Consider the following 14,034-nt stretch of genomic DNA (forward strand, 5'->3'; position numbering starts at 1 on the left):
AGAATTTAATTAAAAACAGGTAGTTTGAAAACAGGTAGCGAGTCCCGCAGGGCTTTTATCTCGAAATATTCGAGGAATTGAGAAGAGCTGATGCTTCCCCATTGTATCTTTTCCGTTATTAAATTCGTTAGGTGTTTTTTTTTTGCGAAACTCTTCAGATTTAAAACAATCAACTTTATTCCCCGAGGGTGAGAGGAACTTGCGGCGTATTTCAATTTTTAAACGGAAGAACTATTACCCGTACGTACACGAACGAGTGGCAAATCAATAAACGTAGATAAGTCAATTCACGATTGGTATTTTTCAATGGCAAAATGGCGTGAAATATTCTCTTTTTATCCGTGTCATCATAGTTACAAATAATTATATACGTTGTGTGTGAGAAGATGCATGCAAAGGCTCAACATCCATCCGATTTGGACATTCGATGTCCATTGTAGGCAGCCATCGTAAAAGCGTGCAAAAGCTTGGCTTGGATCACGTACATATATATCATATAATAACGTACGTATATAAGGATACATACGTATACGTCCACATACATATATAAGGCATATATGTGACAACATAAAAGGAATATTTAAAACATATAAATATATATAGATAGGTATATATATATATATATATTTGGGTGTGTGTGTGTGCGTGTGTGGTATCATATATCAAATAACGTGCTTCGGTTTGGATCGACGGACAGACACACATGCCCATGCTACTAACTCTTTCTGATTCGCACCGCCGATTGCAGTGGGGACGATCGTCGATGCTTCCTGCCCTCGATGAATGTCGATTTCATACCTAATCTCATTAATCATCAAGTCATCGCCACAATCCACTTGGTGAGAGAGATGTCAAGAGTCTCGGCGCGTACAGGCGCGTCCGTGTATTGTGTGTGTACGTGTGTATATCCACGCATGTGTGTGTGTGAGTGTTAATTTGCGCAGCAGATTGCGTTTTACAACGTCTCTGCACTCTGTATATAAATGAGCATTGCGCTTCATTAATTTGATAATTAATCCGACATAAGAATATTATCGCCATATGCGATAATGATTGAGGCAGGTTTATGGATTTGTGCAGCACCGATTTATGCGTTTTGTTGGAGCGCAAGGCGCTTAAGATGGGGAAGAGGTGCCACGCACATAGCGCTCGGCAGATGATGCACGCGATAGAAACTGAGCACTTCATCGCGCATAAAAATTACGAATAAAGCAAATGTGTCGAACATTCGAAAAATCCTCGCTGTTAAACGAAACGATGTAGACGGGGTGAACGCGTTACGCATGTTTTACGCCGTCACGTCGCGTTCTGCATGACCCGTTATAACAGAACTCGGCATTTCGAGAATTTAATTTTTAAATATCAAAAACCCGAAATATAACGCTTCGCTAAATTTCACGTATGATTTCGAAAAAGAAAATGTCGGATCGATCGTTGCAACGATTGATCGCGACGCAACATAAATATTGCAGTATCATTATCGTCATCAAACGTGTAATTTGTCGTTTGCGTGTGCGTTACGAGGTCGATCGTTATCAACGCATATTGGTTCTGCGTGTTAAGTCGCGTACTTACTCCGTACGCAGATCCAATCTCGCGATTGAACACACACTCACACGCCAATTTAACGTGTCGGGCTCGCAGCCGTGAGTCGCATTCATTTTTAATTGATCGTACTGCGGCGATGCGTACACATTGGTGGCGATTATGCGCGGTGTCGCGCGCGGAATACACTACGTTTTCTCTGGTTTCTTTTTATTTTATCTCTCTCGCAAAGGGAGATTCTCTCCCGCGGGAATAATACGATCCTTCCCGCGTCTCTCTTCGACGCTCGATTCTCCGGCGCAATCTGCAGCGGTATATCTCGTCAGATCGTAGTCATTTTAATTTGCGCCCAGTGAATCAGGAGATTTGATTACTGGGGCGGAAGAGGAAGCGGCGCCGACTGTTACCACCTCCGCTCCACCTCTTTCCCCCAATTCGCACTCCCTTATTTCCTTGAATCTCCTCCCTTATTTCGCGGCGGTTAACCCGTTGAGGGCGCACGATCAAAATCAGATTACTCTCCGAAAGCACACGGGGGAACGTCAAAGCATTAAAACCAATAAATATTGAATAGCTCGATCCAGTTTCTCGAATTATTTTGAAGAGAAAATTTAGACCCTTATTTATCTCAATAATGAAAAATAACGCTCGAATCTTCTCGCAAAGATTTATACGATACGTTTCGTAGTTGCAGGTCGATATTGCGTCGCTTCTTTTCCCTCGAATGTAATTCTTTATCAGGACGAAAGTCACGAACAGAGCAGAAATGGTCAAGCCAACGAAGCAAGCAGCCAGCACGCGGTTGACAACAGTTTCTTGGCGAACTAACTTCGCCCAGAAATTGTCTCAATTTTCTTCCGCTTCTTTTTTTGATTATCCGAAGTCGTTTTCCGCGCCGAGAGTACATAAACGCGCGACGAAAGAAACGCTCACGACGGAGGAAATAAAAAGCTTAGAAAGGAGGAGAGACGCGCTGTCTAAAACAGACTATTCCGCCGATTTTCATTCCTCCCGTTTCTTTTTTTATACCGCGTCCTATTTACTTATCTCCCGTTCTCAACGGGATAATCGTAACCTTCCCTTTTTCATACCGCCGTCCTCGCTTTTTCCCTCGCTACTTCCGCTGTTAGCGGTGGACTAGGAAAGCACCGCTGGATACGTCGGCAGCTTTTGAAAGGCAAAAAAGTTTCGTTGCAGCTCGCCGTGCTCTCTGCTTATCGACTTTCCTCCGCTGGAACACATTCCGTGGCGCAAATACCGTTCATCCTCTCCTTTATCTTTCCAGCTTGATCGTAAATAATTAAGTACCCCCTATAGTGTCTCTCAGTCTCTTGCATTACGTTAAGTGCGCAAAATGTAGTTTATGGTAAATTTTATGTGCTTTATGTCATTTGAAATTCGTCCGTGTTCTTCGTCCGCAATTCGCAGCTTTTTGTTCTGCAGCTTCGATTAATGCACGGTGGAACGATGTGTTAGAACCGTCTTGTTATCGTACCATTATTGAGGCGTTAGATATATATACGAGCGATGATAAGAGATATGAAAGCGCTCCTGGGCGCGCTCAACCGAAACGTTAAGCCCCTCCTTTGGGATCCACGGCGAGCTTCGGTTATTTAAGACGACCGAGACTGCGAGACGGGGAAAATTTCCTCCGCGCATAAGATTCTCTTCACTCGGGTGCGCGAATCCCCGCAGCAGGAGCGTCGCTGCAGGCGTAGCTCGAAATGGTTTCTTCCATTATCCATTTGCAGGTTTCACCATCGGCAGTGGTCTTAAATGAAAGAAAACAAATCGAATATCCCACTGGATTTTCCTCCGACGAGTTCTCTTAGCTCCTCGCTTTTTCGGCGAGTTCCTGGCGTATCTCCGACGTTGACGTCCCCGATCGCATTTCGACTGTTTCTCATTATTGGCTGCGAGCCACGTTGATCGGGGACACGTTAGCACTCTTTCCTTTTCTCTCTGTGTTATATTTCGGATGCTTGAAATATTAAAGAGACGTGCTGAGAATTGAATTGGCGGAATTCTTGCGACAAAGCGATATAACATTATCCTGTGAGATTATGACGAGAATTCCGAATACCGCGTTTCCTGAAAAATGGGGATATGCCCGTTCAGTTGTATTCTTTTATGCAATTTCCCAGTAGATAAGAAATATATCTATTCATACATGTATGATGTGAATGGGCTGCGGAGGCTGAGCACAGCTATTACGCTGGTCTGTACGTTGAACTATCGATCTTGGCGAAGAGGAGCGCATATGTATGCAGCTTGCACCGCTCGCGTCTGCCATGTCGTTCGCGACACTACGATTGCAATTCCGATCGGTGAACTATAATTTTCTACGACATACGCTACTTGTAATACCGTATAAAGTTATACGCCCCGGCCGCTTATCATTTTTATTGGCATCTGGACGTTGTAGCAGCGTCGGCGAATTGATAAAAAATCGGAAGAAATAAAAGTCGCCGCTGTGAACGGGAAAGGGTTGCGTTAGTCGAGAGGGTTTTGGCCATTCCCGAATGGCGTACAAATGGGATAAGTCACCGATGATTATATTTGCCGATTCGACATGTTACCTTGATGTTACGGATCTGGACAAATCGCTTCGTTGGAACGACGTCGTCACGCTTTTCAGTCGACCGACCGGCGGAACTTCAAATTGCTTTAGTTTTCATTGTAACAACAGGAATGCGAAACGAGCATAGCAATATATATCGTCTAACTTTAATATATTTCGAAAGTTTACGCAAGAATGAACAGTAACGTCGGGGAGAGATTCAAGTACGCCCCTCGATCGATTCTCGGGGTTTGACTTCGTGCCGGACGAAGTGCATCGATCGCACAATGTGCATGCCCCGGTGGTGCAATTGGAATGCGAGAACTCGACTGTACGCGGCACAACGCAAAGTGTACCTCATATATCACGCGCCGTTGCTTATCAACCCGATGGTGCTCTGTGATATAGATCTTTTCGTGTTTGCTTTGAAAGACGAGAGTCGCGCGCGCGCGAATAATGACGATTGAAAAATTGAGATACGTGTGCGTGTGTGCGTGTGTGTGTGTGTGAGAGAGACAGAGAGAAAGAGAGACTGTGCTCTTATCAAGGGGCGCGCGCACACAGGATGCATAATACGTCGCTTCTGCTCTTGATTACGGATTGTCGGATGAATTCGCGGCCTGTCTGTTTCGAGGCGAAGTTTCAAACTCATCAGAAAATCTGTAAGCGACAGAGATTACGCAACCGTGAGATGCGCTCCGTAACGCGGTGATTTTCGAAACTTTGCTCTCGTGATTCGGTGAAAGAAAATAGTATCACGAAGGAAAGTAAATGGTGATCATTGTTCGCAGAGAGTTTCAAGAAGTTTTTGTGTAAATGTGTATTTAAAGCATGTGTGTGTGTGTGTGTAACGTGGTTACAGAACTGAGTGGTGGCTCATTATCGAGATTGTGGTGAAGGATCGTTAAAACGCTTTCTAAAGTATCAGTATCGTGTCACCTGTGATGGCGATCTTGCAGGACCACTTGCTGGTACCCTCAAGGACGATCTGTTCGGCCTGCTCGAGGCTGTCTATGTGGGTATCCGGGTCGACTGAAAACGTCGTGCTGAAAAGAAGACAATGTCGTCGTCATCGGATCGTCCTTCGACAACCTCTCGTACCCTTCTCCTCTTATCGTCACTTCTCCTCTCATTTTCACGCTTTTTAGAGATTCCTCGGGGAGGAGGATCCTCTCGAGGCGGGTAGCCTCGAGGCGACCAGGAAGTGTACGTCTTACGGAGGCCACCGAAGGACGCGGGATCATCGCGAGGCGGAAAAAATCGTCCGTAATCATCCAACATCATCCAGCAGCAGCGACGGCAGCATATTCAGCAGCTCAGCTATGCTAGCAGGAATACATTCGCGCAGCCAGAATGCTAAAGTATTTTTCCGGGGGTTTTTAGCCTGTATGTATCTCGATATTTCGTGTATGTGTATGAGTGGGTGTCTCGTGTGAAAGCAAAGCGAGACGTGTGAGTTAGATCCGCGCCTCAATACAGGATGAATTAGCTCTGTCCGCTAGTCCGAGTTTCTCCCCTGTGATCTCCTGTACCTTTTGCGAATTTTGCGCGAGTCGAGCATACGGAATTTGACGGATGAATATGGATGATGGATGTCAATCGGGACTACTCGAATTATAGCTCGACCGGAAGCAACGCGATTGATTTTATTTACATGATAAAAAAGGATTCACGCTGGGATTCACGCTTCGGTGTGGAGGAATAATAGATGGATTGAAGCCGAGGAGAGCGAGAACCGCGTCGATCACAATGCCGTACAACGGAACGCCATACCAAGTTCTATCTGAAGTTTCGTTGTAAGTACACGGAAGTATGTGCAAGAGAGACCAATCGATCACGCCGATACGGTAACGAGCGCATTGCCATGCCACCTGTTAATCTCTCGTGGTTGTGGAATTAGCGCTGTTTTATACAGGAAGCTGTTCTTCTGCGAGGGCGCGTCTACCAGCGTAGAATAAGAAACTTGTTGCTCGACTTACATGGCCCACCGCCAACACGAGACTTTCATTGATCTCTAAGTTATGGTCTCTAAATAATCGTTTTACGAAGACGATCAACTATATGAACATCTTTATAAGCGCAACGACCGGGTTACTCGATCAAATTTCCACCTATCTATTAACTCAGAAAAATCTAATTTTCTTTTTTTTTTTATCAAGGAATAACTACAGATATCTTTTACTTGTGTCGAAAGTTCGGTGTCAACATCGAGTTAAAAATTTCTAAAAAAAATTGCGAAAATTGGAGCGTAGGTTTGGAGTCAGAAGATAATTTGAGGTAACGTAATTTTTTTGAAAGTAAAAGAGAAAAAGAATGATGAATCGAAATTCTCTTTCAAGTTACGGCGATCAAACAACGTTGAATTATTCTTCACTAAATATGCTGCGAGGGCTGTGTATGTATTTACATTTCTACCATCCCCGTCGGCACGATAAAACAACGATTGGAAGAAGAAAAGTTTCATCTTTCCTTTGAACCGGAGCCACGATGGTCCTGAAGACGTGTCGTCGCGTGAAATGAAAACGGCGAGTACAAAGGCGCACGCGAAATATTTTGGTCACCCATTCGGTGGGTACTTTTTCCTCGATCGAGTATTTCTCCTGCGCGTGTTTCCAGCAAAACATCTCGCACGGAAATAGTCCGTGGGAAGGAAATCGATACGCACGACATGTGCCAGTGCGGTTCGTTTACGAGAAGTAAATAAAATGACGCAGACTAACTTGAATGTTTTTTCAATAGGAACGTAACTTTATAAAGGTACATTGAAACAAAGAAACAAAGAAAATGTACCTAGTTTCATTGTGACGTATTGTCTCGCTCTTCCTGCATGCCCGACAAACTTTATCGTCTACAATTTATAATCGTAATTTATTTCCCGAGATAAAGCGTATAGGAAGCGCGAGAGAAAGGACAAATACATTTATCTATCCTTCAACACCTACGTCTTCGTAATAAAATGCAAACCGTTGAGCTAATCCGACATCTATCGAGACGAATTCATTTTCCTTATCTTCGACACGCGAGACCTATATTTCCGCTACGGGTTTCGAACCGAGCAGCTAAGCTGACGCGTTCGATCGGGGCGATGATCGATGCCCCGTGACGTTCGACTCTCATCTCGCAGCGAAACGCAACGGAAAAAAAGAACGTGCCCTCGATATACCGAAGATTACAGGTGGTCGGTAGATTGCTTTCGATAGACGTCGCTGTGGTATTGGTCTATTGGTCAGGGACTCGCGTTCATGGAAGCTCGACGGCTATAGCCGGGCCGGGTTTACCTTAGACAATGGCAACGGCACATACTTGCCGCCACAACAAGTTGCCACGTGACCTTAATGGACTTTCGATTGAATTCTCTCGGAGAGGAGCATCGCGTGACGCCCTGACCAGGACGATCGCACGACGCGGGGAGTATGTAGGGGGGAGTATGTACTACATGTAAATATATACATTCACCGTGGAGACCCACATATCTTGATATCGATGCGTAAACAGACACGCGAATGCGGCACTCGAATCAGAAGCGTGCACGGTGACCTGGTTAATGTGATTTCGTTAACGAGAAATAATGAGCGGCCCGTGGATGCGTTTCAAGGATTTCCGGAGATACTTCCACCGAACGGTAGTAATTGAGACGTTGTTTCTGGAGGAAAATTCGCGCGCTCGAGCCGACTGCGAGAGATTTCATTTCGCCGATGGAACACGAAACTCCACTCGTTCCCGGGGAAAAGAGGCTATTGCAAATAGCGCGTTGAGCGCGCGAACGAGGAGAGAACTGTCTGCAAACTCGATTTCGTCGATCTCGTTGAAGCGGACCAGTTGCCACGGCGCGGGCGGAGCAGCGGAGATTGGCGTGAAATTGGAGCGAAGGGAAGTACCCTTTGAAGGTAAAAAGAAGGAAACGTTGCGGGAGGGGGGGAGAAAAGGGGGAATCCCAGGTAATGCCCAATTACAAACCGGGTGTTGTAAACTAACGGTCAGCGCGCTGTATCGGCGTTACATCCAGCGGACAAATGTATTAGATCACAAAAAAAAAACGCCAGCACATACACGTAAAACAGCAGCATAGCGTACACGCGCACACATACCATAATCTGCACTGGTTAGGTGGAAATAGTTGCGAGGGTATGTAAGTCAAGGTGTTTCTAAGGAGGGAATGGATGTAGTTCGTCCATCGTGAGAGTACGCTCTTTGTGACGCAGTCAATGTTGAATATAGATATACACTCAGCTTTTAAAGAAGTTAAAGAAAAAAGAGAAAAATATTAAGGCAAAAGCTAAGTTTTAAATGGTAATTTATAGCTCCAACGTGAAGCGGTTCTCCTTTATTATCCACATTATTTCTCGATGATCGAACGGCTTTACGAACGGAATTACATATGGGAATGGGATTACATGTAGGACAGTGATTGTTACTCAATATCGGTACGGTTTATGGCACAATCAATACAACACAGCTACACGCGCGGCAGCCACCAAGAGCCAATTAATACCGTCAGGTGTAAATGGCAATAATAACAATAATAAGAAGTATAATCAAGGTAAATATTGTGCGTACACGCATTATGTATATGTATACGGGAGGCAACGATGAGACTCGCACTGTACAGATCAAAATACGTATAGGCATACTGCAGCACACACATGTATCGTGTATCGGGACGGACACCATACTGATGACACGCTCGTCGCGTGGGGTACGGAGAGTGCACAAGACCAGTTTAGAAATCGGCGAGCACGAGCTGGCCAACAAACCTGTAATAGCGATCTTCGCCGACCACTTGCTGGTACCGTCCAAAACTGACTGCTCCACCGCCATCATGTGACCCGCGTGCGCCTTTTCGTCGACTCCGAAGACTGACCTAAACTCCGACGAGACTCTCTTTCACATAAGCTGTGCCAACGGCCGCGATCTCGTCCTATCTGCTTCTCTCGTCGTGAAATATATCTTTATATTCCGAGATTACCTTCACCTAAAATCGCCTTTTTGCCGCGAATTTTCAACGGAAGATTATTTCGCTCGCGAAATATTGTCAATCTGCAATAGTGAGTAGAAATTCGAAAAAAGAAGGAAAAAAGGCGCGACGGCGCAAACGGAATTTCAACCGGCACGCGAATTTAGCCATTCTTTTGCAAACGGGTGAAAACTGCGCTCGCTTTTACAGTTAGCGTTCCGTGAAACAGAACACGTTTGCAGGGCTGTTAGCAGCAAATCCCTACGTGACAGCTTGAGAATTCTCTTTGTAGGATCAACTGTTCATTCAGACGGCGCTGTTTCTTGCTAAATTTTTCCGATGATCCCGAATAAAACGAAAACGGCGATAATCGAGCGTTTCGGCAACGGAAATTTTTGTGCCAAACAAAATAATCTTCTGAGGCGACTGGTCATCGATCAAATCGCTGACGAAAGCACGGTATCGGTGTCGGTCATATTTACGTTCGGATACGTCACGATTATATCCTTCAGAGAAGACGAGATCGAGCCTAGTGACGGTAAAGATTTCGCTTTAGCTTCGTTCTCCCTTACAATCTGCCCTGCCTATTACTGTCGCCACTGCATCGCCGTATTCGCGTTTCATTTAATTATAGATTAATCCCAGTCTATTGCCGCTGGGTACAAGCATTCTTAATTGACAACTAATTATTGTCGCCTGGGATATTAAATTAATTTTCAGTAATACATATAACCATATTGCGGGGCACGACATTCTGCGTTGCAGTATTTCTTGCAGAAGCGACTGCCGCTTTCCCCGGCACGTAATAACGGTCGCTGCAGCTGTTCCACTAATTTCGCACGTACTAATTACCGACAATCTAAATTACTAATGCTCGGCAAAAATGAGAAAAATATCTGCGTGAGTATTAATGCGCACTGATTAATTCATACGTTTACTGATAAAATAATCTTTGCTAATTTTAACGTTTGAAGTTTAGGTTGAGTTGATTTCAAGTAATTCAGAAAAATAATATTCCCTGCTAAGGCAACTCACTGCTTCATTAAAAACTGTATAAATGTAGTTTGCGCTTCAAAAATCCCTCTAATATGCTAATTACATGACTAATTGAACAAATATCGATTGGCCGGTTTATCGGCGCGGTTATTGGGCCCCTCGCGATGCAGATCGCGCAAGCGATTATTAATTAACGTTGATTTTCATTAGCCGACTGCCTGCCGAACTGGCTTTTATCGCGATGGCTTTTACGCAATCGTGCTCCACCATGTCTGTCGCGCCGTCGATATTTATAATAGTCGCGATAACAAGCCGATACTAGGGTAATAAGATTGAAATGTGGCGCGAGCAGCGGAGATATCTCGAATAGCTCGCCGCTTAATTAATTATGGCAGATATGCGACGGATTGACGCAAGGTGCGCAAATGCGATTAGACGGTTATTATGACGATGCTGACGTGCCTAAGCCGCGTGTGTTATCCATTTATCATTTACCGCAAATAGACCGGTTATGATACTTGAAAACGATCACTCGTCGCTTGACCTCATTATATTTTCGTAAAAACAAATCAGAATTTATTTGAATAAACATTTAAATTTAATCAGCAATCTCACTGGATTACAGTTGAAATTCAAATAACACACAAAAGATTTTTAGTTTGTGGTCTCTCAGACGTAGTACAATTCAGAGTTCGAACTGAAATAATATCATGAATGTATGTGTACTTGTGTGTCAGTGCCGATTATTGAGCGGACAATATTAATTTGTGAGATTATTTAATTCTGACAGCTTATTTGATTGCATGAAAATAACACGTTTATTGAACGAAGCGGATTTTGCCTTCCCTTTAAATCAATAATATTACGGAAATTATCATATCTCAGTATTACATTATTAAACTAAAATCGTTGGGCATGCAGTATTTAACTTAAAATTTACTTAACTTTTAATTAATAAATATATAAATTACATATAAAAAAAATATAATATACATATATAAAATTTATATCCCGTTTGCTAAACTACTCTGTCACGTCACAATTTTGAGAAATTTGTAGTTAAAATTGCAAAAAGGGCTATTTTAATGTACTTTGGTACATTATAACTACGATATATGACGCGTTGAAGAAGCTTTCTTCCATAAATGCTTTTTGGACAGTTTCGAACAGAAAAATTGAAGAGAATATCGGTCACGTGTATGATATGTTTGCGGTAACGGAAACGGTGCGATGTGAAACGAATACACACAAATTCGCCAAGATAACAAGGAGATAACTTCGAAGTCTGAAACACGAACCGTGTTTGCCGCGCTTATCGTAAGGCATTATTCACGAACATTCACACAATATATGCTACCCCGGGGGTGTGTCGTGACGCATTAATATTCGTCCGAACGATGTTTATACGGCCTTTAACGATTTCCTATGTTTGAGGTCGTGAAATAGATCCGGCTCGGCTGTGGCGATTTATTCGCGGAACAACAATTTGCAATCCGCTCGCGCAAAGGGCGAGACGAGTCTCGGGTGGAGCGGGTTTCAAATGGGTTGTTGCGGCGCGGGCGGACTAATTAATGCACAGTCGGGAATAGCTTTTTATCCATTAAAAGAAAAAGCACAATCACAGGCGACATTAAATACGTCCCTTACGAGACTTTTATTTACAATGCACGAGCCGCGCTATTATTCACTGACGACGAGAACCTGCTGAAAAATGGCGAGCAGTGGTGACAGACGACCAATAAATCGCATCGGGATCGATCGGTGCATCGATCGACACCATTCCTCCTCGAACCGAACTGTCTATTGATCGACAGTACGGTTGTCGTTGGATTGACTTCTGCTGCGAGGAAAAGAAGAAAAGAAAAAAAAAAAGAAGCGAGCGCAGAAAGCGGATACTCACCGAATTAACTCGAAGATCTCCGGTTTCTCTCGTTCTCTTTGCTTCATTCTCTCCTTCATCGCCGTGATTATGCTAATCGCCTTATCCTCAGCGCCGTGCTTTGAGCTCTTCTCAGCCGCCCCTATGAGAACGGAATAACGAAATACAGATTATATTCGAGATTCGCATATATTTTGCATATTTTTGTTTAGCCGGGTCACTAAAGATGCATTACCGAACAGATTTTCGATCAAACGTTTTAAATCTGATTACTCGTTTACAGATTAATTTTCAATCTTCTCGATGTCATACCGGTATCGATAAAAACGTTTTTATTTCCGGCAGAGAGGAAGTGAGATGGAAACGTGTTTTACACGTAAAGAAGATTTATTACGCGATTCGGTGCGCATGCCGCGCTGTTTTTCAATGCGTCAAACGATAAAACGCTGGCAAAAAAAATCGTGTTTTTCCCCGAGGCAGAATTTTATATATCGATGAAAATCATAATTCGTATCATCGGTATATAGTGATTGAATAACACCAACACAGGTTTTTTCGTTCTTTAGTATCATCCGAACACGAAGCTGATAATCACCGTGTAAAGGTCGGTATTGCGTTGCGCAAAATTACATACAAACTGGAAAATATGACATCGCGTACAGATCGTGATAGATGACCATGCGTTCTGCGTATCACATAATATTCATGTCAATTTTGATTACATATAATCGTTGGACATCAGATAGATTACAGATAGATTACATTAGATGCAAGAACGATGACGCGATAGCGATACATTTCGCATGCAATTTACCCGGTGTCGATCACGTTTCAAATTTTCGCACGAAGGTATACACATCGAAGCTGCTTTCCGTAGCTATCGATATCGGTAATTTTAATTATTATTACACTGGAAATCCTGTTGCACAGCCGGATAGCGGTTGTACGGCGAAGGAAAGGGAAGTAAGGATAAACGATAGTACAGGACGTGACGCAAAACACCCGGTACATTGGAATTACAACGGACAGCAGCGGATGAGGGAGAATTAATTGAGAACGGAATTACGAGGCAAACCGTCGTGCGGCGAATCAGAGGCGGAGAGGCTGTAAATTAATCGTGGACTGTCCGATCAAGGAAAGAAACTTTATCGGGGACAGAGCCAGAGGGGAAAGGAGTGAGAATCATTAGTCTGGGAGTGTTAGTACGAATCGATAGCGAATGGTATCCAGGCGAAAGGGACATCTATAGAGAACGCAAAGATCACTGGAATCAAATTGAAAGTCTGACGGACGGGCCGACGCGACGTTAAAAGTGTCATTACTTCCCGATTTCCGAACATTGGAAATTGGTTTATAAAATTCGCCGCGTCGTTGCGGATACTTTTATCGGGGCAAAATGCGAAAATGGCTTCGCAAGCGTATTGCGCTTACGTAAAAATGATTTTTCCGCGCGACGGCCAATCCGTGAAATTCAATTGCGCGGTTTGACAATCGTTTGGTTATCCCCGTTACGGATCGATTTTATACGGAATACAGGAATAATATCCGTTTATTGACAAGACACCGGTCGACGACGGAAATAGCACTAGTATAAATTGCAAAAAGCAACGAACGGAGGTCGAATCGTCTTACACGGCAAATTAATAATTAATTCGCGTGAGTAGCGACAGCAAAGACAGAAAATAGTAATTTAAACTGCTGCATTTATGTCTGCTCAGACTTATTCATTCGCTCTAATTTCTGTTTAACGAATTGCGAAACTTTTCTCGATTTCGCTTGATTCTTGTTACTCCGTCGAGGGACAATCGATTTTATTATTGCCCAGACGTTAATAAATAAGCCCGAAGTTTTTAATTACGCTGAAAAAAAGGGTAATTTTGTTGTAATCTCGGCGTTTCCGAATCTTCAAAACACATTTGTAATTTCCGCCGACAAATCCCCAATGTGTGATCATGACAATTATCAATTTCGAGATCCTTTAATTAATAATGCCAATTAACCGAAGTGAAATAAACGATTAATTCTACATATTGTCTTTCGCGATAATAATATTTCGTGGGCACGGAAATTGCGCTTGGAAAGCAAAATATAGATTGACGT

General features: G+C 43.5%; 1 protein-coding gene across 8 annotated transcripts in view; it reads right to left on the reverse strand.

The window, feature by feature from the left end:
* Unc-13 (unc-13) overlaps positions 1 to 14,034 on the reverse strand; it is a 92,398-nt gene that overhangs the window by 16,730 nt on the left and 61,634 nt on the right. For 7 of the 8 annotated variants that reach the window (XM_071787427.1, XM_071787431.1, XM_071787430.1 and 4 more), the window contains 2 exons: positions 11,956 to 12,076; positions 5,045 to 5,151 (listed from right to left, as the gene is read on the reverse strand). In XM_071787427.1, coding sequence (XP_071643528.1) covers positions 5,045 to 5,151; positions 11,956 to 12,076 — 228 coding nt within the window. Of the gene's footprint in view, positions 1 to 5,044; positions 5,152 to 8,859; positions 8,967 to 11,955; positions 12,077 to 14,034 lie in introns of all 8 variants that reach the window. The other variant, XM_071787425.1, reaches the window with a different exon arrangement.

This window comes from Temnothorax longispinosus, chromosome 9 (genome assembly GCF_030848805.1).
Source record: "Temnothorax longispinosus isolate EJ_2023e chromosome 9, Tlon_JGU_v1, whole genome shotgun sequence".
Lineage (NCBI taxonomy): Eukaryota > Metazoa > Arthropoda > Insecta > Hymenoptera > Formicidae > Temnothorax > Temnothorax longispinosus.